The following is a 26,215-nucleotide window of genomic DNA, read 5'->3' as shown; positions in this document are numbered from 1 at the left end:
GATAAAGAACCCACGTCACGACATTTCTTATCGTGTCCCCAGAAATGCGGTTATCCTTGTCCTTTTTCCAGAACAGGGAACATGCTTTAAATTGAGTAGGGACAATTGCCAGCAATAAAAACCTAGGCTTAAAGAACTTTGATAACAAAAAAAAAGATTTCAGCTGAGTTCAGTTGATAACTATGTTCGATGTACGACTTTAACACAACACTAATGACTAATTAGAAGAATAAAAACCTCCTTTTCTGGCTTTATTTTTTCTTTGTTAATAATTAACATTTTATATTTACATTTTCCGAAGAAATGATATTCTGATTTCTTGGTTCTTTCAATAAACAGCAACGAAAGAGACACGTGGTTCAATATTTTATTACTTGCGAAGTTTCACGATGGTACAAAATTGTAACCTTACGTGTGGTTCATGTCACACTTTTCAAGGCTAAAACAAAAGTTATAAAGGCGTGCCTGTGGCAGTAGAAGAGTTAATATTTTATATCGTGTGTTGCAAAATGACAATATATTAAAATTCTCTGAACATTCACATTTTCTATCTTTAAGGAACTAGCAAGAAGATTACTTTAAATTTTAGCAAAGCTTTCAAGATACGTTTTTACATATATAACTCAATAAGTATTATTTTTTACCTAGTTATACGTGCTTCAGTCTAAAAACATATGAGCTCCATCAAGAAATTACTCTTTACAAAGGTGCATATTAAATATACCGACATTAGTATATTTCTATCAGTCTTAATGTAACTAATACAGTTATTTATCGTGCGAGAACTTTAACTTTTTATGCAACTAAATACTAAGGAAAAGGCTAAAAAATAGTGTGCTTTCTAAACCCTTCCTTTAAAATGGAATTAGGACCTTGTTTTAAGTTAATATTGTTTCAAATATAAATTAATTATTGTTAAGTGTCGGGCCTATAAACACATTACGTTGCGTTTTTGCTTGCTTCAGCACAAAGCTGTAGAGTAGAATATCTGTGCGCTGTCTGTCGTGGGAATTGAACCCAGAATTGTAATGTTGTGAGTTCTCAACGAATATAATTTGTCTTCATGATGCTAATGAGGGTAGTATCTAATATAAATTTTTTTACGACGTAAAAACTACCTTGTACAAATAGCTTTCTCATAATTAGCACTTTTTTATTTCCTGATTACAAGTTATACCAACTAATAACCAGCTATGCTATGTTTATGAGTTAGACGTAAAAGTTTCACTTTGTACTCGAGTAAGCAACAAAACCTATTATCAAGTGCAACCTAAAAATGTTCACCTTCAGAAACATGGCATTTATTTTGGTAAAAGTGTTAATACCCATACCAGCCGTCGTGAGGTACATTATTAATTCAAGTGGGTTTCTCATCATCATGCAGTATTATAGAAAATGTTGCCTTTATTCTATATTTACTATAGTTTTTTTTATTAATTTAAAAGTAGTTTCTAGAGGGCATTCCGAAGTGATCATTGTTTTTATTTTAAAGTAGCTTTATAATGATTATCTATGGAGAATTTTAATATAAGGACAAATCAGTTAATTTATTTTCTCTGTAAAGTTGGTGTACTTATTCCAAACAAATATAGTTTATTATTTACAAAGTAAGATTTTCTTGTACTAAAACAAAGCAGTTTGACATTCTCAACGAAATTTTATTCATCGTAAATAGACTGCTTTTTCATTCCAAATCCTCTTTTGCTCATACTAGTTATTTTCAATCAAAGCGACTATTTTCTCATTCTAAACCTCTCTTTTTATTAGTTCATGAGCATAAAATAACCGCTCTTCATTCTAAAGTAGCTGCCTTTTTCCGCTTTAAAGACCTAGTTATTTCCTCTTGGGTCAGAGGTAACGCTCCGGACTTACAACAATAAAAGTCTAGAATTCAATTTCCGCAGTGGACAGAGCGCAGATAACCCATTGTGTAGCTTTACGCTAAACAACTAACAACAACAGTGACTTTCGTCTCAGCCTTCTAGTGGATATCGGTACATGTACAAACCTAAAACATTAAAATTTGGGCCGCGATTCCTCTGGGTGGGTAGAGCGTAGATTGCTCACCGTGTAGCTTTATATTAAGAAAACAGTAGCTTTCGTTATGTTTTTCATTCTCAAACGAGCTATATAAAAAACTTTTTTATTTTATTTCTAAGATGCCATTTTATTCATTGTAAAGGTGATCAGCGTGGCCCGGTGTTGAAAGTATTCGATCTTTGAATTGGAGGTTTGAAATTTTGAGTCCAATTGCTATAAAAACACGCTGTACAACTTGAGACGGAGGGTGCACTGTGAGAATAACGGTCAAATTCCATTATTAAGTAGGATTAGAGTACCCAAGGAGTTTAGGGCGACTCCTTTTGACTAGCTGCCTTCGTACCCAAGGAGTTTAGGGCGATTCCTTTTGACTAGCTGCCTTCGTACCCAAAGAGTTTGCGGCGACTCCTTTTGACTAGCTGCCTTCCATCTATTCTATCAATTCAAAGCTATTTGCAAATAGTCCTTGTAAAGTTTTACGCAAACATTCTTAAACAAACAAAAACAAACAGTTTCATTCTGTGCTTTTTTTAATTCTACAGTTCATATTTTTAATTATAAAATACAGCTTTTTGTTATGGACTGATTTATATTTATTTACTCTATAAACATTCGTTATTTTTTAAAGATTAAAGGAAGTTTTGATATTTTCTTCAGTAAAAAGTGACCCTTGTTTGTATAATTACGTTTCTTTATCTGTGATTTTCAGTCTATTGTTTTGTTTTGTTTTTTGAATTTCGCACAAAGCTACTCGAGGGCTATCTGTGCTAGCCGTCCCTAATTTAGCAGTGTAAGACTAGAGGGAAGGCAGCTAGTCATCACCACCCACCGCCAACTCTTGGGCTACTCTTTTACCAACTAATAGTGGGATTGATCGTAACATTATAACGCCCCCACGGCTGAAAGGGCGAGCATGTTTAGCGCGACTGGGATGCGAATCCGCGAATTTCGAGTCGCACGCCTAACGCGCTCGGTCATGCCGGGCACTATTTTAAGTCTAAAGATACTCTCTTTTTACTCCTTGTTGCTAAGCGATTAGCTTGAGGGCTTATACGTTAAACTCGGGGGCTCGAAAGCCATTGCGAGAACAGTAAAGATAGACTATTGTGCAGCTTTAAAACCCTTGTTAATAATATTAAGTAAGTAATTTGAGAAACTGATTTTCATTTCACTAATAGAATAATTTCTCGTTCAAAAGCAAGTTTTCTGGTTGAGCGTGAGACAATGGTTATCGTAACGGGCCATGGGCTTGCATCCCTAAACCGTCAAGATAACTGACTGTTTTAAAACACAAACTACGCAAAGCATTTGTGCTATGCCAACGGTAGGTAACCAAACCCGATTTTAGGAATATAAACCCCCAAACCTTATCTCTGAGTCATCGGGTGGCCATCAAAACTAAAATCATGCTCCCCACTTTGGGCCTTGTATACATTATAAAGATGCCAGTCAAGTTTCACTGTTCAGTCTGAAAACAGTAACTCAAGAGTTGGCAGTAGTTGTTGTTGACTAGTTGTCTTTCTTCTAATCTGTCAGTTCAAAATTAAAAACGGCTGGCGTAGACAACCCTTAAATAGTGCGATATATATCTGAAGAAAAATGTTTTTCCTTAAAAAAAATCTTTTTAAGATTCAAGATCTTCTTCAAGTTAATAAATGGAGTACTACTCTACTCTTCAGTTTATTATGATAATTTATGTTTACTTTGTTTTTAAACTAGAAATTATTCTTCATCTGAAAGTAATATTTTCCGTTGTTTAGACTTCATTATTTTTCCTTTAGAAGTGTCCACTTTTGTTCTTAAGTAATTTATAACCCATGCCTTTAAAATATTTTGCTCTGTATTCGAAAAGTTTTTGTTATACCTAAAAGTTTTTTGTTTCTTGCCACTTATTTATACTTATAGGCTTTCATTATAAAACATTTTACTCATGATGGATAGACTTGTTTTCTTACTTTTTTTTTGAAGTACTATCCTTTTAATCCAAGAATTATCTTATTTGTCTTAAAATGAGGACTTTTATCAGCTCAAATGAATGTTTAGAATGCGGATATATATACTTTTCTTTGACAACACTTTTTTCTCTCTCAAGTTTTACGTAAGATTTGATATGAATCTTTTTTTTTTTCTTGTTCCATTTAAAGGTGTACAAATAGTGTCTGACACGTGCTCATACATAAAGATTTATATAACACTTCTCTTAAAATTATCTTGTAACTTCATCGAAGAGCTCTTACTAATCGGTTAGCTTTTAAATTCTCTAATTGCCACTCCTTAGCGGAAGAAGTATTACTTCTGCACTTAAGGATTTGTTTTAGTACTTTGCTTTTTCACTTTGTTACATAACTGACTTTCAAGTAAATAGGATAAAATCTGTGTAATAGAAAAGCAATATAAAAGATAGAAATGTGCGTTAACAAACCCTTATAATATATTTTCAGGAAGCTCTCAGAGTTTCAGTATAAATATAGTAATCTATGGGTTTCATATTCTTTATAAGAAAGATGACTTGTTGGAGAAAAATTTAAAAGATTCATAAAAATTAAATTCATTCCTAAAACTAAATAATGTTTTAAAGAAGTTATTTCGTCAAGAATAATCGAAACGAAATATTTTTAATCATTATATAGTGTATTTATTTTATAAGTATTTAGGGAAAATATGTAATAAGAGGTTATTATATAAAATTTGTAGAATTTTGTTTCCAAAATAATTATTTAAACAAAAACTAATAATTAAATACGTTGAAAATTATTGTCAGGATGTTAAAAATATTCGACCAGTGCGTTATATTTCCTTATATTCTCACCTAGTGTCATATATATTAATAACTTTCTATTCGTATAACGTTAGACATAAGGAAAAAAATAATGTTTACAAAATAATTGCTTACTTTAGCTACAAAACACATTACCCTTCATGTAAACTACTCTATTTAAGTATAAAAATTACTAAAATGTAGCCCACCGATGGCTCAACGGTGAATTTCTGAGGCTATAATGTTAAAAATAGAAGTTTCAATACCCGAGGTGGGCAAAACACAGATAGATAATTGTGTAGCTTTGTGCGTTACAACAAACAACCACAATCATTGTTTAATTTATATATTCTAAGTAACAAGAAAGCGAGAGTTTTAAGTTTAAGCTGAGGCAAAATATCTCGGAATCACGATAGTTAGTTATCTTTCGTAGTTCACGTAATTTGTATGCGATATATGTTTTTACAAACGCTTGTTCATTTATTTACTTCAATTTTAGTTATTTTTTAAACGCTTATACATCTTATTTTACTTAATTTTAATTGAAAAGTTTAACTGCTCCTATATCTATTTTTTTTCAAATTTACAAATTGTTTTATGTAAGATCATTCGAAAATTGAGAAAAAATTATTTTGACAGGAAAATTGCAATTAAAACTATTACATAAAAGATTTATGCTAAAGCAAAACTGTTATCGTGTAATTCCTTTTTTTAACACCAATAAAGTTTTACGTATCATAATTTGCCAAAATTTCGAATATTTTATGAGGATAGCCCTTTTACTATGTTTGTTTTTTTAAACTTAGAGCCTGATTTTTATATTTCTAACGTGAAACTTAACGATATTTATAAATTTCATTATTTGAAATAATTTCAAAATTATGCAGAAAAATTGTTTTTCAGTTCAAATTTTGATACGGTGGCGTACTAACAAAAATTTGAGTGTCGCGGGATCGAATCCCCGTTACACCAAACATGCTCGTTCTTTCAGTCATGGGGGTGTTATATCGTTACGGTCAATCCCACTATTCGTTGATAAAAGAGTAGCCCAAGAGTTGGCGGTTAATAGTGATGACAAGCTGCCTTCCCTCTAGTCTTACACTGTTAAATTAGAGAGAGCTAGCACAGATAGCCCTGGAGTAGCTTTGCGCGAAATTCAAACCAAACCATTAAAAAATTTTAGTTAATCATCATATAACGAAGATTATTTTAAAACTGACTAAAAACCGAGTGTTTTTACATAGAATATATCAGTTTTCTTTCAATTTAATAAATATTTTATTATATGGATTAATATTTCAACTCTATATGCACCTGCTAATTTGAACAACAGTCAAATTTCACTGTCCCCGAGTAGCATGGCGGTATGTATGCGGACTTTTTAACGCTAAAAATCGCGTTTCAAGAACCGTGGGTTGACAGATTACAGAAAGCCCATTGTGTGGCTTTGTGCCTAATTAGAAACAAAACGATTTCACTGTGTTAAAGTTTAGATATTCTTGTCTTGGACTGTCAATAAAAGCAATACTTAAGACTTTTTGTCTAGAGTAAGATTTTTTTTTACACAAATCCTGTCAGAGATAACACCCCAAGCAAATTTTTGAACAAAATCCCAAGGGTACATCATGAGACCAAATTTCCATCATGGATCCTTTAGTTTCTGAAATAATTCGAGTTTAAGTAAAGCTGTTCGTGCCTGAAGTCTCAGGAGGAATTACAGTAGACTCCCTTACTTCTTAAGTTAATAACTTATCAAGTCTGCCCTGTTTTAATTAACATTCTCTAGTTTCCAACTGGTGCCTTTTTACGGTTCATGCTTCACTAGAGAAATACTGACTCTTTCTCCCAGAGATAACTTGGTAGCATTGCTGCGTTCAGTCAAAAGAAAAATTAAGTTCACTGATGGAGGGATGTTTTTTTTTATTAAAAAACTCTCTGTAATTGCTTTGAGCTGTTAAATAATTATTCTCTAATCAAGTTTTGCTCGTTGGAAATTGCTTCGATATCTTTTAACTAAGTTTCATCGTATTCACCCCAACCCCCACCCCATTCCAAATTTTGTTCATCAGAGAAGCTAGAAAATACTTATTTCACAAATAACAGTTTTTAATAAAACTTGAATTATCAGGCGAAGGTAATCTAACAAACGTCAAAAAGTGTGAGGTTGGTATGGATTTTGACTTTTTTCTTTAATTCATGGAAACGTTCTCGTTGACAGTGATGCTTATTTGTTTGTTTTAAATTTCGCGCAAAGCTACTCGAGGACTATCCCTAATTTAGCAGCGTAAGACTAGAAGGAAGGCAGCTAGTCATCACTACCCACCGCCAACTCTTGGGCTACTCTTTTACCAACGAATAGTGGGATTGACCGTCACATTATAACGCCCCTACGGCTGGGAGGGCGAATATATTCGGTGCGACCGGGATTTGAACCCGCCACCCTTGGATTACGAGTCGAACGCCTTAATACGCTTGGCCATGCCGGGCCCATAACAGTGATGCACTATTAGTTTGTTTTTGAATTTCGTGTAAAGCTACGCGACGGCTATTTGCGCCAGCCGTCCTTAATTTATCAGTGTAAGACGAGAGAGAAGGCAACCATTCGTCACCACTCACCGCTAACTCTTTACCAAGGAATAGTGGGATTGAGCGTCAGATTATAACGCTCCCACAGCTGAAAGGGAAAGCATGTTTCGTGTGACGAGGATTCGAACTCGCGACCCTCAGATTACCAGTCAAGTGCTTTAGCCACCTGGCCATGCTGGGTCGTGGTGCACTGAGTGTTATAGAGGGGAATAAAAGAAATAGGTCTTTAGGCTAAAGTTCCTACAGGTTAAATAAAATCTTCAAGACAGTTAATGTTTATAACACCACACTAATAGATACCTAAAATTCCTCGTATCATGTTTGCTCCCTTTTTGATATAGTTCGTCTGTTTAACATTTCTTGAATATTTTGACAAACTACACTTTTGTGTGTTTGTGTACACTACTGGCCAAAATCTTAAGGCCAATGAACATGAAAAAAAAATATGCATTTTGCGTTGTTAGACTCAACCATTTAGAGCTTTGAAAGATGAAAATAAAAATAAAAACTTTTTTAGTATTTAATAGGGTAAATGTGAACACTACGAAATTAGCCTAAATACTAGCTGGTCAAAAGTTTAACACCATACTGAAACGGTTAATCGGTAAACAGTAACGAAATTTAGTCATTTGTGTTCAAGCATTAGCGTTGTCAACATCTCCCACTGACATCTTCTGTGCTACATCGGGTAAAAACATGGCAAAGGCTAAAAAATTGACAAAGATTGAACGTGGCAGAATTGTCGAGCTACAAAAGCAAGTTCTCTCTCAACGTGCCATCGCTGGTGAGATTGGGTGTAGTAAAACTGCTGTTGCAAATTTCTTAAAAGACCCTGAAGGATACAAAACGAGAATTTCAAGTGGTCAGTCCAAGAACATTTCGCTGGCGTTGAGCAGGAGGATTTGACAGGTTGTCCGGCAAGACAATCGTCGAACCAGATTAAGGCCCTTACGGACGCAGAATGCAGTTCAAGAACAATAAGACGGCATTTACGAGAGAAAGGCTTTAAAACCGTAAACGTCTTCAAAGGCCACGCCTCCTTCCACACCACGAAACAGCTCGGTTTAACTTTGCTGAGAAGCACCAAACATGGGACGTAGAAAAGTGGAAGAAGGTTTTGTTCTCTGACGAGAAAAAATTTAACCTGGTTGGTCCAGATAGCTTCCAACGTTACTGGTACGATAAAGATATCCAACCGGAGACATTTTCTACACGACACAATGGAGGAGGTTCTATTTTGATCTGGGGTGCTTTCTTCTTCCATGGAACAATAGAGCTTCAGGTTATACTGGGGCGTCAAACAGCAGCTGGCTACATTGGAACGTTGGAGAGAGCATCCTTATTGACTGAAGGCCTTCGCTTGTGTGGAAATGACTGGATCTTTCAGCAGGACAACGCTGCAATCCACAATGCTCGCAAAACAAAGGACTTTTTCTTGGCGAATAACGTGATTCTTTTGAACCATCCAGCGTGTTTGCTCGAACTGAACCCCACTGAAAATGTTTGGGACTGGATGGCAAGGGAAGTCTATAGAAATGGACGTCAATTCCAAACAGTGCATAATCTTCGTGAAGCCATCTTCACCACTTGGAATAACATTCCAGCCTTCTGCAAACGTTTGTATCTACCATGTCAAAGCGAATGTTTGGTTATTCGCAATGACGGCCGTGCAACTCACTACTAAGACCTCTTGTTAGGCATTTCCTACCCTGTTTAGAACTTCTTTTTGACATGGTCTTAAACTTTTGACCAGCTAGCATTTAGGCTAATTTCATAGTGTTCACATTTTCCCAGTTAAATGCTAAAAAGGTTTTTTTTTTGTTTTTATTTTCCCTTTTCTTATTGTCATATTTCAAAGCTCTACTCAAATAAGTGGTTGAGTCTAACAACGCAAAACGCACACTTTTTCTTTATGTTCATTGACCTTAAGGTTTTGGCCAGCAGTCTATATGTATATATATTATTTCATTTTCTTATGATCTTAACATGCTTGTATTTAATTTTAATTTGTCTTGTTTTAAAACCTAGTAAATTTTATTCCATTATTCTATCACTATTTTTTACAATCTAGCTGGAAAAAGTGCGATTATACTGATTTTTGTCTTTGATGAGACTTCAGTAATCTTTTTATTCTATTCCTTTGTGATCAACTCATTCTAATCTCTTGTACTATTCGTGTCGTTAAACATATTAAATTAATGAAATCAGAAACTCTGTCACAATTATGTTTAACGTTAAATCCTACATTTGTACAAATATTTGAAGTATCCGATTCTGTTTTTTTTCGACAATAGAAAGTCAAGCAGTAAATTAAACATCTACTTATAAAAGTTGTTTCTTAAAAGAGAAAATAATTCTTAAGACAAATTTTACATTAATCATAAGACCTAATCGTTCAAAAAATTATGTTATTTAGTTATGATAGAATATATTACCTTTGTGGGTTCCAAAATGATCCCTAATTATTCTATTTTAATCAATCTTCTATGTATGGAAATTTTTACTTTTGTCAAGGTTCTTTTGCTGCATGTTAAGAGACTAATAAAAAATAGGTAATTTTTTTAGCGTGCGAACAAGAAATGAACTGTAGTCTAAAAGGTAAGCCATGTTCAATGAACATATATCAACAATTAAAATCGTTTTTAAAACGAAAACAGTATACTTTTTTCAATCGTTAAGCTTGTATTCATTGAGATTAATGTTATTCTCTCATGATCTAAATTAACAACCTACGGTTACCTCACGTACCAATGAATTTCATAATCGCTATTTTCGCGAGCCGTAAGATCTGAAACGACAGTCATATTTATGGTATTATGTTCAAATTCTCTATCTTTCTCAGATTTTAATCCACTTTTTAAAGGATTCTTTAAATAATTACTTTTATTTACAATAGTTATTTATCAAATTCGTTTGATTTTAGTTGAAGTGACTTATTATAATCAATAAAGTTTTTTATGTCACTCTTTATTAAGCGTAAAATTCTTATATAATCAACTGAAACAAATAAATTCTTCCTCCGTTTATATGTCCATAGTTTGTATTTCTCTTATTTATTTTCTTTTTATAAGTAGATGTTAAATTTTTGAAATAATAAAGTACGTTTGAAGTAATTTTTATAGTTTATATTGCGTCGTTGTTTTGTGCCATTTAATTCTCGATCTAATTATTTAATTGCATAATGTTAACATTGTTATTTAAACCTTTTATCTTTTTTGTTGTTATAACACATAACTGTTCACGTTATAAAACAAATTTTAAGCGATCTTCCCTTCTAATCTTAATTGCCTTCCCTCATAAAATGCTCACAGGTGCAATCTAATTTCTTCCTCCTCCTCGAAGGCTCAACTATAAGCTTTAGTGTTTGTAACGCTAAATTCTGGAGTAAAATCCTTGTAGTAGACGTAACACAGACAACCTATGTTCAGCTTTCTACATTAAAATAAACAAAAGCAATTTTATTTTATATTTGGCATATTATCTTGATATACTCAAATCACAATACTAGTTAATATATGCTTTTTTTTTTTTTTTACACATATAGTTTACCAATTGAGAAATGCTTAACAAGCAACAGAAAAGGAGTATCAGACTGTTAGAAAGATCTAATTTTGCTGTTGCTTTGGTATCAATTTTCTAAAATTCGTTAAATGGTTGAAATTACAGAGACGTTTTGTTAATTAACACAGCAGATACATTGTAACCCAGCTTTGCTCCAGGTAGAAGCAATTCATATTTTGGGTTGTGAGGTACTACGTTTTCAACTACTTTGACCTTTGTAATTAATTCCCTGTCCTCACTCCCGACCGCTAAGCGGTAAGTTTAAGCAAAATTCAGATTTCGATTTCCGAAATGGGCATAGCTTTGCGGTTAATAACAAACAAACAAAATTTCATAATAAGGATAATGATTCACAATAAACTTCTTCCTTCCCTGATAAACTTGTGTTTTAGGTATTATTTCTTAAAGGGAAAAATAAACAAACAATGTATCTTTACCTTATCTAGTACCGTTGTCACACATATACTATCCGTGCCAAAATATGTTTGAAACTGCGAAACAATAATACCGAAAAAAACATTAATATTAATAAAAGGTAATAAAACACAAAAAAATTGTATATTCATAAATGAAAACATTAATTTTTGTTGATTTATTTTAAACTTAGTTTACATAATTATTTTTTAAGGTGTTTTAAAAAGGAAAAAATATAACTGTGTAGCTCAGTTAAGACTAAAAGTAACGTATAGTAACATGAATTTACTTGTTTTACGTAAGTAAGACATCATTTTCTATTGATGTTAGGCTTAGAAATCCAAGTGCACTTTTTATTTGTAGGACGAACTTTTCCAATGGTGTTAGATAAAAGACTTTTAAAAATACAGTAAAAAATAGGATATTACGAATAATGAATGAATGAAGTAATTTTGATCTAATTCTCAGTTTTGTTTTATTTAAGTGATAAATTATAGCTTTCGACCAAATTCTGTATCACTTTAAAAACACATGATATTTACTGTGTTCGTAACTTTCCCTCTGGGTTTCAGTTTCTAAACTGAAATCCTATAATAACTGTATTTCTATAATATATACTGTGGGTGCGCTAGTGTTGTGGCGTTGCCGGTTTGTTAATTTTAAAACAAAACTACAGAGAACTATATGCTGTTTCCAGTGCGGGGAATCGAATCGCGGATTCCAGTATTGTAAGTGCATTGACTGACCGCTGCCTCATTGGAGACTTTTAAAGCATTTATCACAGTATTGTTAAATTGTTTGTTTTTAAAGCAAAGCCACATTAAGCTGCCTGATGTATTGACCGCAGGGAATCGAATCTCAAATATTAGTGCTGCAAGTTCGTAAACTTACCTCTATCCCACCAAAGGGCACTCTAAGTCTCTACTTCGTTAATTTGGCCTGGGCTGGGCAAGCGGTTAAGGCACTCAACTCATAATCTGAGGGTCGCAGGTTCGAATTCCCGTCTCACCAAACATGCTCGCCCTTTCAGCCGTGAGAGCGTTATAATTTCCCGGTTAATCCCACTTTTCGTTGCTAAAAGAGTAATCCAAGAGTTGGCGGTGGGTAGTGATGACTACTTTCCCTCTAGTCTTACATTGCCAACTTAGGGACAGTTAGCGCAGATAGTTCTCGTGTAGCTTTGCGCGAAATTCAAAACAAACTAACGCACTTCATTGAGTCAAATTGCATAAATACATTTCTAATTTATTAAATTTAGTTGATCTTGTGAATGTCGTGTGCGTTACATCACCATATTGACCTATTTCATAGGTTTCAAGTTAGCTTCAAAAGGCCTAAATTTAAACATATTTGTTTATACTCAAAGGCTGTGAATAAATATTCTCAAATTCTCCAAATCGAAGAAAATATCGTTTTAAAATATTAAAGTAAATTAATTATGAAATTAAATAAATTTATTCTTCTAAATTAATTTCTCTTTTATGTTTATGAATTTTTGATTAGGCGTTATTTCTTTTCTGAAAATAATGAAATTAGATATGAAAATTAATTACAATATTGAGAATAAATACATGTAGATTAATTGTTAATAGATGGCGCTCTAGTTCTCTACGCGCAAAGGATAGTGCGTGAGTATTTTTTTAATTTTTGAAAAGTTTTTCTAATATGTATTTATTATGTGTGGTTAAACATTTGATTAACGCAGAATTTTTACAATGTTTCTAGCTGATGGTGATATTAAGTCAATGTTGATTGATTACTGTCTCTACTTGCCCACAAAATTCGAGTTTGTTTGTTGTTATTTATTCTTTGCTCGTGTAGTAACAGAGCCTGAGAATAGTGTTTGAAAGCACCATGTATATTGTAATACATACCAACCCAGGACTAAAGTAGGAAACCTTGTATCCCGAACACTTTCGACATGTGGACCTTCCTTCATTAGGCACAAACTGTGATGGACTGTTACTGTCAAAGCATTTAGGCTATAGTACAGAGTTATTACTATGTTGTCATTAGGCCTAGACTATGATGGAGAGAATATTGTTATATACAACGTAATAAATGTATGGAAAAAGAAACCTGGAGAAAGATAGTAGGACTTTAGTACATAATAATCAGTGGAATAATGCCATTTTATTTGCCGTCAGTACATTATTAATTTATAGAATGCACATCAATCACTCATTTAACTTAATTATTACAAGTTACACTTACTATTAGTAATACCGTTTATTGATTTTATGATGAATACTAAAATAAAGCGGATCATAAAACTTTGCTCTTGAAGTGGCCAAGTGAGCTGTTTCAGTTATTTGAACTAACATTATAAATTTTAATTTTTTTAAATACTTATTTGAGTGTAATTATTTCAATAATATTAATAGTGCTTGAATTGGAGTTTTGAGTGATGGATAATTCAGTGATTATAACAAATATATCACATATGATTTCTCCTCAACATTTATAAGTATAATATGAGAAAAATTCATAGTTTTGAATAAATAATACTGCATTATAAAAAGTAATTTAAATTTATGTTATTTATTTTCCAACAGTTAAAAGAATCACAAATATTTTAAGCTGCACGTACCAAGATGTAAAGTTATTATATCAAACAACTTAGACAAGGCTTAAAATAGAAGTTAGGTATTAGTCCTAAAATGTCAACCATCTTACATCATGAGAATTTTTTGTACAAAGAAAACTTACCAAACTTATTCAAAAGAACATTGTTTTTATTATTTGGAGCAGACTGTAAAACGTGTTTTGTGTTCAGCAAACAACACAATGAGTGACACAGATAGCTAACGTCACACATATTCTAATGTGAAAAATCAAATATAACTCATAAAACTTTAAGATATATTTTAATATATAACAATGAAATTAATTTTGGTTTTTGTGTGGTTTTTCTTTTTTGTTATGAAAATATACATTATGTGATTTATGATTCACTGTAAAATAATCATTAAACTGTTAACTACATTGATCTATCTTTGACAAGACATTTCAATGGTAATACCATTTTATACAATGTATGTATTTGATTGAATCGTAATTTAGCTTTTTACATCTCATATTCTACAATTTTTTCAATGATTATAAAGGGTATGTACTGGCTCTGTTACTAATCTCAATATAAACTTAATGTTATGAACATTAGTTCTCAAGGACTTTTGGACAACATTTAGTCATGTCAGTATCAACACCATTTCATGTTGATTGTTTGACATGCTAAATATAAATATAATCCCACAAAATACTAGGAAATATGCAGTTAATATTTCCTTAATATTAATCTATACCATCATGTTTATTTCTATTTGCAGCTTAACTAATGTATATTTGTTTGTAAGTAACCCAGTGGAAACAGTATGTTAAAAGTGATAATGTAAGTATCTTCCTACCCATTTTCTGTCAGGTATTTCAACTCAAGCCAAAACGTTTTAATGACTAACAATATATCAGAGTCCAGCACGGCCAGGTAGTTTTGGTACTTGACTTGTAATTTGAGGTTCACGGGTTCGAGTCCCTCACACCAAACATGCTCGCCCTTTCAGCTGCGGGGGCATTATAATGTGACGATCAATCCCACTATTTGTTGATAAAAGAGTAGCCCAAGAGTTGGCAGTGGGTGCCAGTGACTAGCTGTCCTTCTTTTTGTCTTACACTGCTAAATTATGAACAGCTAGCACAGACAGCCCTCGTGTAGCTTTGTCTGAAATTCAAGGAAACAAACAAATATATCACATTGTTTACCTACATAAGCGTAATTTCAGTGAGGAAAAGGACATTATTTTTACAATTTCTGTGGAAGACTTTCTTGTGAAGCCTAAACTTGTGACTTAATAGAAACTAAGGTCTTCATTTCTCTTAGCTGTTACTGTATTAGTTTTGTATTTTGTGAAAACCAAGGCACTGTTTCCTAAATTCAAAAACTGCTGCTCTTAATCTATTAAATTTAGTTTTAACACTCCCTGGTGAAAACATTAAATGTTTCCCTAGTTCCAAACACTATTTCCCAATTTGTTAATCTTTTATATAAAACAACAGTATTCTCCTCACAGCAAATTACATCCAAAATTTTAATATCATTAGCAACCTGGACTAGTACATTAACAGTATTGTAAATGTAAGTAAAAAATGGTAAGGGTTCTGGCATAGAGCTCTGAAGTACTGCACTTTTAATGTCAAAACATTTTAACTGAACTCCATATATAACAACCATTTGTTTCTTCTGCTCTAAACAACCCTTAATTCATGGAATTAACTTACAGTATAATAACAGAAATAACTTTTCTTTACTGGTCTTAAATAGCAATTATACTAGGCCTACCAAATATCTAAATTTACCAAAGACGCACATTTGCCTTTACCCGCGTAAACAGAATATCGATATTCAACTTCAAAACTTGCAAATTTTCAGGATTCAGTTACTTTTTCTTTATCCAACATCTAAATGTAGGTAATATTTTCTTCTGCTTTCTAGGCACTTGATTTTTTATTGTTCTCTAAACACACTATTGAAGGGACAACCCAAGATAGTTTGAGCATAAATTCCACACAGTTTGCATTTTATTAACATTGATTGATAAAATTAGACTTGTGTAAATTTTAGTTCAACAGTAATCAAGAACTATAAATAAAGCCACGTAAAAAAATACTTGTATAATGTCTTCACCTTCTTCCTTCTTTGCAGCTGCCTCTTTCAGTTTTTTGGCAGTTTTTTTTTCCTTTCCTTAAATTATCATTTTTTGATCACACAAAGAATACTTAATAAAAAAATAGGATGAATACAATTGATTCATTTTGCCCCTTATCTTTGTAATACATTCTGTATCATTTTAGTGAAAAAATGAAATAGAAGAATTCTGTTTGACATGGATCCTTTGAAAACAACCAACAATTGTGAAAAAAATGGTGCAAACTTTATTTTGAAAAGATCACTTAAAAATAACCTCTTTTTTGAAAACTATATATGCTAAAGATGTTTTGTTTGTTTTTTTAATTTAGCCTAAATGCCAGTTGGTAATCACTGGATAATTTGTCATTTAGTTTGCAGCAGGAATTATCTTTCATGTTTTGTTTATTTTTAATACATGTTTTCTTCAGACCTAGCAATACATACATGAATAACACACCTACTGGCAAGTACTCTGCATATTTAGAAGATACAATTTTTACATAAAAAAGTATATTAACTTGTAAACAAATTGTATCTTGAGCACTGTTAAATATTTATTTTGTCAATAATCATAATTAATGGAGTTACCACAAATTTATAATAGTGGTTAAACACAATGACTGTATTAGCCCATCATCAAAGGAAATTGTAGCTTGCTTACAAGATACAGAGACAACAAGGGATCATTTGTTAGTTTCTTTGATGTTTTCCTTCCATAACATATCTTTGAGGAAAGTAAATATTCATATTCTTTATTTTGGCTGAAATCACTGATTTACATCTTAAACTTCTGTAAAATACTGGCCTCTAATCACACTGTTAGAAACATAAACTGCCTCAACTTTTCAAAATCATAAATTTCTGTATTTTCATCTCTTTATCTTTATAATATAGCACAGCACAAAGAAATCAGAGACGTCTAGTAAATACTGTCAATCTCCTATTTTGTGAAGTTCAGTAAGACCACATCTTTCTTTTAACCTATCCATCTTAAGAATCATTCTACATGTAGTAGCCCTCCTTTGAACTCTTCCAATTAAGTCAATATCCTTCACTGGTTAAAGAGAGAGTAAAACTGAATACAGTATTTAAAGTAAGTCTTGACTGATGATTTGTATAGAAGATAATTTTCTATTTTGACTTGAAATTAGTGTACCTGTAAATACATCCTACAATTCAATTACTTTGATAGCTTGAGTGAATTATCCACTACTGCTCTAAGTTATTTTAGTTCAGTCACTCTGTTGAATGAGTTCCCACATGTGGAAATTCTATCATCCAAATACATTAAATTGCACCTTTTATAATTAAAGATCATTTACTATAAACCTAGTCATTTTGCATTACCACAGAATTTCCAGTACATCTAGATATACACCCCAGAGTTTAATGTTGTCAGTAAACTTCACTTTAGTACTTTTGCTGTTACCAGTATCATAAATGTGAATGAGAAAAAGCAAAGGCCTAAGCACTAACCCCTGAAGAACTCTACAAGAAACAAGTGTGCTGTTTGATTGGACTGCATTAGTAACAACCTTGTACTATTTCCCATCCATCCATCTGCTTTACAATCCTATTAATTAGTCACTTGTTGAGAAATTCTATTAATTAGTCAGTTTTTACATCTCTTGTTGAGATGATTTTATTGATCTGTTATTAAACACAAATGGAATTTCTGAGTACACCAAGTTCTAAGTTCACATCCTTTCCATCATTCAAATAACAAGTATTATGCTCAGGCAAGATTTCTCATTTGTGAATTCATGTTAAAAGTACTTTTAATGTCATGCTTCATTAAATGATTTGCGTAGCATCCTCTATCATACTCAAAATTTTTCCATTACGAAGATAAAACTAACCATTTTGTAATTTCAATGGCAACTCCCCCATAAGAAATAGGAGTAACATTATCAACTTTTCAATCATCAGATATTTGTCCACTGTTAATTTACTTATCAAACATGAGAGATTCACAATCTGATCTTTGACCTACGTTAAAAATGGGAAAATCTCTCAGTTCTTCTACAGTACTTTACCATCAATGTATTAATGTCAGTTTTCAATAGATATTTAAGCCATGAATATTGCTAATCTTTTCTGTTTTGATGGCAAAATAAAAACGTTTAACAGCTCACTGTTCTACAGTTTTCCACAAAAACCTTACATTTAGCATTTAAAGGTCCAACTGCTATTTTGCTTGTGTTTAATATACTTTAAAAAATTCCTCATTGTTTTAGTGTTATCATCCATCTGTTTCTCATCAGCTGATTTGGATGTTTTAATTTCCTTTCTAACAAAACATAATTTTTCTTAAGCTTTGTAAATCTTTCAATCTACCTGCCAGTTTTAACTTTCAAACTCGTGGCATTACCTTTGAATTTTCTCTTTTATATCTGTATTTAGCCAATTAGATTTAATCTTCTTTGCATCATTTTAGAAATATTCTTACTTTGGATTAAAAGCAATTTATTTTCACAAATTTCTTAAACTTGTGTTGCATCTCTTTTTGTGATATTATCTCAATTTATTATTGATAAATTTTGTTTCATAGCCTTAGAAAGAATCCCCACTAAAACAGCAGTAACTTCAAAGAATTATAATGCTAAAAACTAAGTTTCAGTACCCATAGTGGTTATAGCTTGGATCAATTGTGTAGTTTTGCACTTAACAACAAATAAAGTCCCAAAAATGGTTTTCTGAAAAGAACAAAATTTGCATTTTTTTAGTTTTTTGTAACAAAACATCAAACTTAATCGATGGTTGGCAATAAAATTAAAATAGAGTCTCTTCTGGTTGTGTTTATAACCATTAGTATAGAAAACCATCTTGAAATGTCTCTTCATCTCATTTTGACTCAATGTGTCTGAAATTATTGCATTAGAATTCTTATTAGTACTAACCCTGGTTTCATTATACAGTTTTTCATTGATATCTTCAGTATGATGAAATTGCCTTTTAAAACTTTCTCTTATTGAAATCCTTGGTTTTAACAAATGTCAATTCAACCTCACCACTACTATTTTTAACATCTTCAACAGGCTCAAAAATTTGCAAAATATTTAACTGGGAACTGTAACTGTTACATTAAACAAAACACTTGAACTGAAGCAACCATTTTTGATTACACAACTGTTGAAATGTACATAATTTATATATTAATCCATGGGAACATGAAAAAAAGTAATATGACTTGAGATTATTATTTTAATATTGATAAAAAGTTAGTGTTTTTCCATTTTGCCTGAACACTATAATTTCTGGCATTGAAGCATTAATGTATGTGCTTGCTATGTGGGGAGGAAAGGATACTGATATTTTAGTGGTATCTTGAATACTGCAACACACCATTCTGGCTTTGAATTCCTGTAAATGATTGGCCTTCCCAGGGTCATTTGGCTTGATTTTTATGGATAAAGTCAAGTTAATGCTACTGTCAGATGTCATTAGTAGGTGTTATGGACATTTTGTGGCAACAAAATTTTGAAACTGTTATACTGACTTTTTGATCATGTAGTATGTCCCTATGTTGGACTCTGTGGCAAGTGGGGATTTGTGGGTATTGAATGTTTCTGCCTTTTTTAGATAATAAAGTAAAAAAAAAATCCATGGCTGAAGACTGACAACACTCAGTCATTTTCTCAACACTTCTGGACCAAATTTTTTTTATCTTACATTTTCCTTCAGAAAAGTCTTTTTTTAAGTGTCTCATTGTTTCATTTAGAAAGGATTAGAAGGGCCTGCTAGCTCTCAAAGGTCACTTAAGAAATTAGGACCTAACACCTGTTTGGCAAAATGTTACTACCACATGATATTCAACTTCAAGTTGAAATGTATCGGAGATATACCTTTTCAGATTACTGAATGCTATTCTGATTTCTTCAAAAGGTAAGTGAGAAGTATCCCTTGCAATCACTTTCATTCCTACAATTTGATGATCAAGAAGATGCTGATTTACAGTGTATTGCTAACACCTTTGAGAGTGTTTTTTTAACTATTCTAATACATCTTTCTTGGCCATCAAGACACAGGCCAAAAGAGCACCATTTTTTTTTGTTTAGTTCTCTGTGACTGTAATCAGTCATTTTGTTCTTTTTGTCTTTGGAAGGTTTGTGATATCACATGGAGGTTTGGCATCTTATGGGATTTCCATTTATATGGATTGCATGGCCATTTATCCATTTTTATTCATGACTTTTAACAGAATATCATTATAAATCCATTATCCCAAACCTTCAACCAGGAACTTGGAATCTCTCAGAGCTATATCAATAGGTATCACACTATTTAGTATTAAGATCAATGCCATCATTGAACAGCTTTCTCCTTATAGTTACAAGCAGTCTCTATTTTAGTGACTTTCAGACTTCCCTTTTTATCTATCAAATATAAATCATATTAAGTAGCAGCTACAGACTTCCCTCTCTTGCTTTTCCTAGTGGAACAAAACTATTATTTTTATGTTTTTGTCATCAAAAACCATCTGCATGCATTTTTGCTGCCAGTTGGGATTATTACTCTAATTTCGAGGTCCACCTGAGAGATTCTATTCCCGGGACACTGACCTGAACGTATTCTACACATTAAGCAGGTTTAATTCAGGTGTACAAAGACACTAAATATCTTTCTCAACTTTTCTTTAATTTCTTAGGTTATTTTAAAGGTATTAACCATAACAATGAACTCAAAATGCTTGCCAAGTTTGATGTTGACTAAACTCCAGCTTGTCTTGCAACAGGTTTTAAAACATAAAGGAGTTAAACTATTGTTACACAAATCTGATATACAAATTTTACACTTCCTAATATAGTACCATTGTCATATTTCTTCAAGGTACTTAGGAATAAAATATTTTAAATAAAAAAATTGACTACTTTCTAGCTTTTCTAACTAAATTATTTTTTGACATTTCAAATGTGAGGTAGGTTTTACAAGTGTTTATCAGCCTGATGTGTGCATATACCTTGATATCTATTTTGCATTACTTACAGTAAAATGTTTAATATTTCTGGTGCTTTTTTTCATATTATATTCAAAACTATAATGTATTCTTTTCTTTTTTTTTGTCTAAGTTTTCTTACACAAAATATCCAATTATACAGTTGAACCTGACTACCATGAGGAATAACTTATGTAAGGCCTAACTTGAACTCCTTAAATATTTGCTGATAACTGTATATTATCTTTCGTATGAAAATTGATACATCTGTACAAACTGTTGCTAAGCCAAAAAAAAGTAGCAAAACAACCTCTCCTGACCAATTGCTAGAAATCTTTTTAAACAACAACCTAGTAAGTTTGAATCAGTTCTAAGTTCATTATCCTTGTTTATTTTAGCCCAGATGCTTTGTTTTGTTGCAATTTGAGTTGTTAGAAATGCTTTGTACTAGTAGTTGACAGTGGGTTAGCACTTTCGTGCAGTAGGTAATGTAACTGTTTGTGATCTGAGCAGCTTCATGCTCAATACCTGAATGCAAGAGATGCAAAAATTAAAATTACTTCCATAAAAACTCTTCTCCATGTTCTCATTTCAACCTGAAATAAAGCCTGATAACAAGTCTTGCTTTTGACATGGTAAGAGTGTGGTTCATCAAGTTATTAGAAAATGCATGATTTGCAATGCTAGTAAGTTAATCCTTTAGTACAAGCAGTCCTAGAACACACCAAAACTAAAACTATCACAGCTTGAATGCTTCTTTTCTTGTGATCTATAGAACATATTTCACTTCATTTTCCTACAAAGTAAAAGGAATCTTGAAAATTATGTACAAAATAATTAGCATTTTTGGGAAGTATATACTGGACATTATTGGTACATTTTTTTAAAGTTTTAAATCCTGCAAGTATTTAGTACAACCTTAAATTATATTAGTTGTAAATGACAGTTCTATTCTATAATGTATTTAATTTGCATGGTTTTTGACTGTGCATGTGTAAAAGCATGGTTATATAATACAGGGTGTTCGGAAAGTTACTGTGCAGTTTTGTTAATGTATTTTATTCAGTTTATTTCAAGCCAGCAACTAATAGTGGTGTTTAATAACAAAATAAGAAGGATCCAGGCCTGTATTGATGCCAACGGGGGTCACTTTCAACATTGTTTATAATTGTCATTCATATTTACCTCCTGTATTATATATTGAAACATGTCTGTTAATAAATATATAAGTTCACAATGACTTTTCGAACACCCTGTATTTGGCCACTCGAGGTCAACCTCTCCTCCTTAAAAACAAGAAACTAAAGCAATAAGTACATATTAAATTAAGCCAATCACATTCATATATTTATCCTTAATGATAGTTTAAAAAAAATTGAACTTGTAGGCCTACATAAAAGGAACCATTACTCAAGATTTTTACTTTTAAGTATAATTTTCTTTAATAAAAAGTCTACTTTTAGGCTACCAGATCTTAAACATATTACTTAAATTTTCTAACTTTTAAAGCCAGAGACTGTATTGTTTAAAAATGTGTTGCAAACTTACATTTTTTCACTCGCATATCAATTTCAAATTAAAATCAAGCAGCAAAAGTGTTTGTTAAAAAGCATATTGGATGTAATGTACGTGTAGTAATTTAAAGCAAAAAACAAAAATCACAACTATAAGACTTCAGAAATTAATGTCCACAAATGCCATAATTTGTTTGTTACACTTTGAACAGATAGAAAATGATGGTGATAAATGGTGTGCAGTTCATATGTTATGTAAGTTAATGTTTAGGGTTATGAAACAGGGGTTCTGTTGCCATTTGCAGAGTTTGTAAACCTTGTTTATTAATAGTTATTTGTTATTACTTGAATGAAAATTTATAAACAACAATGTTGAAAGAATATTCAATTAAATTAACAACCCAACTTCCTAATATTTTTAAATAGGCAAGCTACAAATATATTTATATCGAATTATAAATGCAGGTAGGTAAAATCAGTATTTTCTGTTTTATGTAAAATTTAGTACTTATATTGTTATTAAACCAGTGGCTTTATGCAAGATAAATGAAGTCATACTCAGTAAAAAAATATGTTTATTTAATTTAGTGGAACATTTTTAGATATTCAATATGTAATGTGAAAATTTCCAACATCTGTGCACCAGTGTATGGGTGTTACTAAGCACATAGCCTGTGCAGAGAAATGTGTGCTAATATACATGTATCAGGAATGTGTTTTATTTTTTATGTTAAACTTTAATGGAAATTACTTGTGTTATATTTTTGAAAGCTTTTGGATAATGAGGAATATTGACAATTGGCTGATATCGCCTTTTAAAACCTTAAAAATAGATGAACCCATGTTTCCATTATAATGTTATTTTTGTACACTTTTCATTACAGGCTTACACTCTATGTCAGTTATATGTACAGTACTCACTGCTCCCCACTTAGGAAGCCATGTTTTGTAAATGCTGCTCATGCGTATAGAAAGACTCATCTATAACCCCTTGAATACTGTACAACACCAAGCTTGTGTCATACTGTTTCTGCTTTACCCATTGACCAGTCATTGATTTATTTATTTTAAAATGGTGAATCTTGCTGCTTGTGTCAGTTCTGTTGGTTGTGTATTATAAGTCTGACTTAAGCAAGGTAAAATAACATCATCATCATTATGTGTGTTAACTCTCAGGTATGTTATAATGAATGATTGACAGAAAAGTTTCAAAAATTTAGTTTCTTTTAAGAAGAGGAAACCAGTTTGTGAAGTTTAAAAACAAAATGTGAATTTTAAAAACTGGTCTCTTCTTATGTATTGTATACTATAAACAGCTATGGTTAGAGCAAGCCAACATGGATGATACGAAACTTCCCGAACCATCACCACTGCTTACTCAGGTGAGCTTTGATGTAAACCTCTAAATATTTTTTTTTTTATCATAGCTGTTATCACAGTATCAACCAAGCATCATAATAAAACCTAATGTAGTTAAAAAAGAAACTTTGGTAAAAATGTGATTTGTATATGACTGACTAACTATTTTGTTTAGTTGTTCACATCTAACAACTTATTTGACACAATATAAACTTTAAGAACTTGTATTTGTTTAAACCTTCACCTGTTGTTTTAACACAGTGTAATTCGATTGTACATTCAACATTATTATTGTCAAAAAAACAATGAAAAATCATTAATGTATGTGTATGGGTTATTTTCTGGCAACAATGATGACTTACTAATGAAGTAATTGTTTTTCAGTTTAAAACCGCCATAACACTATAGACACTCTTAGATATACTGCTGTCTTGCAAGCTTACCTTATAGTGAATCACATTTCTTCATAGCATACGTGTATATAGTGGGGCAAAAGGGAAATTGTAAAGCCCAAGTAACTTCATAAAAGGATGCAACATTGTAAACATGTGAAGTCTGATTTATGCAGGGCTATTCACATATTGTTAAGAAAGCCACTCCCAGCAATACGACTTGAAAGGGTTGCTGCATGCCCAGGTTTTCTGACTGTGCTTTACAAAAAGACTCGAAGGTTGAGGCAAATACATGTATAGTACCAGTATAAGAGAGCTTAGATGTGATGCAGAAATAAAATCTTTGGAAGCAATTGGTATGTTTCTAAACAGAAAGTTAACACTGTAGTGAAGTTTTAATGTTATTTTTTTCAATGAGCATATAATATTCTTTATTAATACTGTAGATGTTAGAAATAAACTTAATTTATAAAAATATATTGTTAGTAAAGTTTTATATCAAGAAGTTAGGAAACTCTCACAGTGTGTCCCATACCAACTCTAAATCTTCTTATCAAATATCTCAATTTCACAGCTGAAAACATCTCTTTAAATCTAATCTTACAAATAAACATCTTTGCACTGAATATAGAGGGACATGTATTAATTCTGGAATATTATTCAGTGCAAAGACGTTTATTTGTAAGACTAGATTTAAAGAGATGTTTCCTCCAATTTTTTGTTTCACAACTTTGCAATTAAAAGTGATTATTCAGCAAGTTATTTGCTGATATTTTTATGTGGTTTAAACTAGATATATTTAGAACAATAATATTTAAACAGTATTTATTTTTTAGGAACTGTAAAATTTAACTGCACACACAATTCTGTCTAGGAAGGTATAGCAGGTCCTAAGATTTGAGTATTGGATATACTTTATGCTGTTCTTTATACACTATAACAAATAACAGATTTTATTGTATAAAATTGGTTGAAAGTTTTTTTAATCATACATTAAGAATTGCTTTGTCATAAATGCTTATAACAAGTACTTAAATAGCTCATGTATTATCCAAGAAAGGTGAATAATACAAGCAAAGAATTGTTATGCCCCCCTCTCTCTCTCTTATTGTGATTGCAAGTTTCTGGCACAAAAAAGTCACATTGCTAATTGCTTCACAATATGTATATCTCTAAAACATATTAAATAATCTGGGTACGTTCTGTTTCATATGAAATATTTTTCCATGATAAAACTGTAATTGAATTAGTTGTTCTTGTATATTTGCCATATCTACATATCTTAAAATATGAAAAATTATTTCTTTCGGTTAAACCTATAAGTAAGAGGGTACACTTTAGACGAAAATATATTTGTGTTTATGTACGTAGAGGGATGAACAAAGAAGAGAGCTCTTATCTTACTTTATTGAATAAACATTTTTTTTGTGATGTATTTTCTCTTATTTCATATAAATGTTGTTATCTGAAAGATAGTACAAACATATCGATATATATTTGTAAAACATAGTTTTCCTACCTTTATGTAGTTGTAATGTAAATTTACATTTTCAAATTTTTGATGTATTACATATATTAAGTTGGAAAAAATAAACCCTAACTTCATATCTGAAAGACTAAAAGGAAAGTTTAATGAAAATACTTAACATATTGATATATTCAGAGTTTTCTTTTATTCAGGAGAGAAGTCAACATATCAAAATACTAACAAATACTTATTATAACAAACGTTTTTTGTAATGTAAGATTGTAGTTTCTTAAATAGTACATGTATACTACTTAGTCGGTTGTTTTACATCATATTAACTTATGCTGTTCAATTGAGAAAAATCCATAGAAAGCCCAGTAGTAAAAGGGGATCATATTTTGCATAAATTTACATGAAGTATAGATTATTTTATTGAATTTTTTACTACTATTTGCTTTCAGTAAAGTCTTTCAATTAAAAATTAGGTATAATACCTTATTTAA

At 31.6% G+C, this 26,215-nt stretch overlaps 1 protein-coding gene across 8 annotated transcripts in view; it reads left to right on the top strand.

Annotated features, from left to right (window-relative positions):
• The window catches only part of LOC143223043 (uncharacterized), a 409,689-nt gene that overhangs the window by 323,241 nt on the left and 60,233 nt on the right, over window positions 1-26,215 (top strand). For 3 of the 8 annotated variants that reach the window (XR_013012632.1, XM_076450423.1, XM_076450439.1), the window contains exon 5: window positions 23,810-23,875. The exons of the other annotated variants lie outside the window; for them this stretch is intronic. Coding sequence is in view for 2 of the 3 variants with exons in the window: in XM_076450423.1 (XP_076306538.1) it covers window positions 23,810-23,875 (66 nt within the window). In the remaining variant the exon portion in view is untranslated. The remainder of the gene's footprint in view (window positions 1-23,809; window positions 23,876-26,215) is intronic. 8 annotated transcript variants of the gene reach the window in all.

The sequence above is a fragment of the Tachypleus tridentatus genome, chromosome 8, assembly GCF_004210375.1.
Source record: "Tachypleus tridentatus isolate NWPU-2018 chromosome 8, ASM421037v1, whole genome shotgun sequence".
NCBI classification, from domain to species: Eukaryota; Metazoa; Arthropoda; class Merostomata; order Xiphosura; family Limulidae; genus Tachypleus; species Tachypleus tridentatus.
Note: the sequence above shows the minus strand (reverse complement) of the source record. Positions and strands in the feature narration are given on the sequence as shown.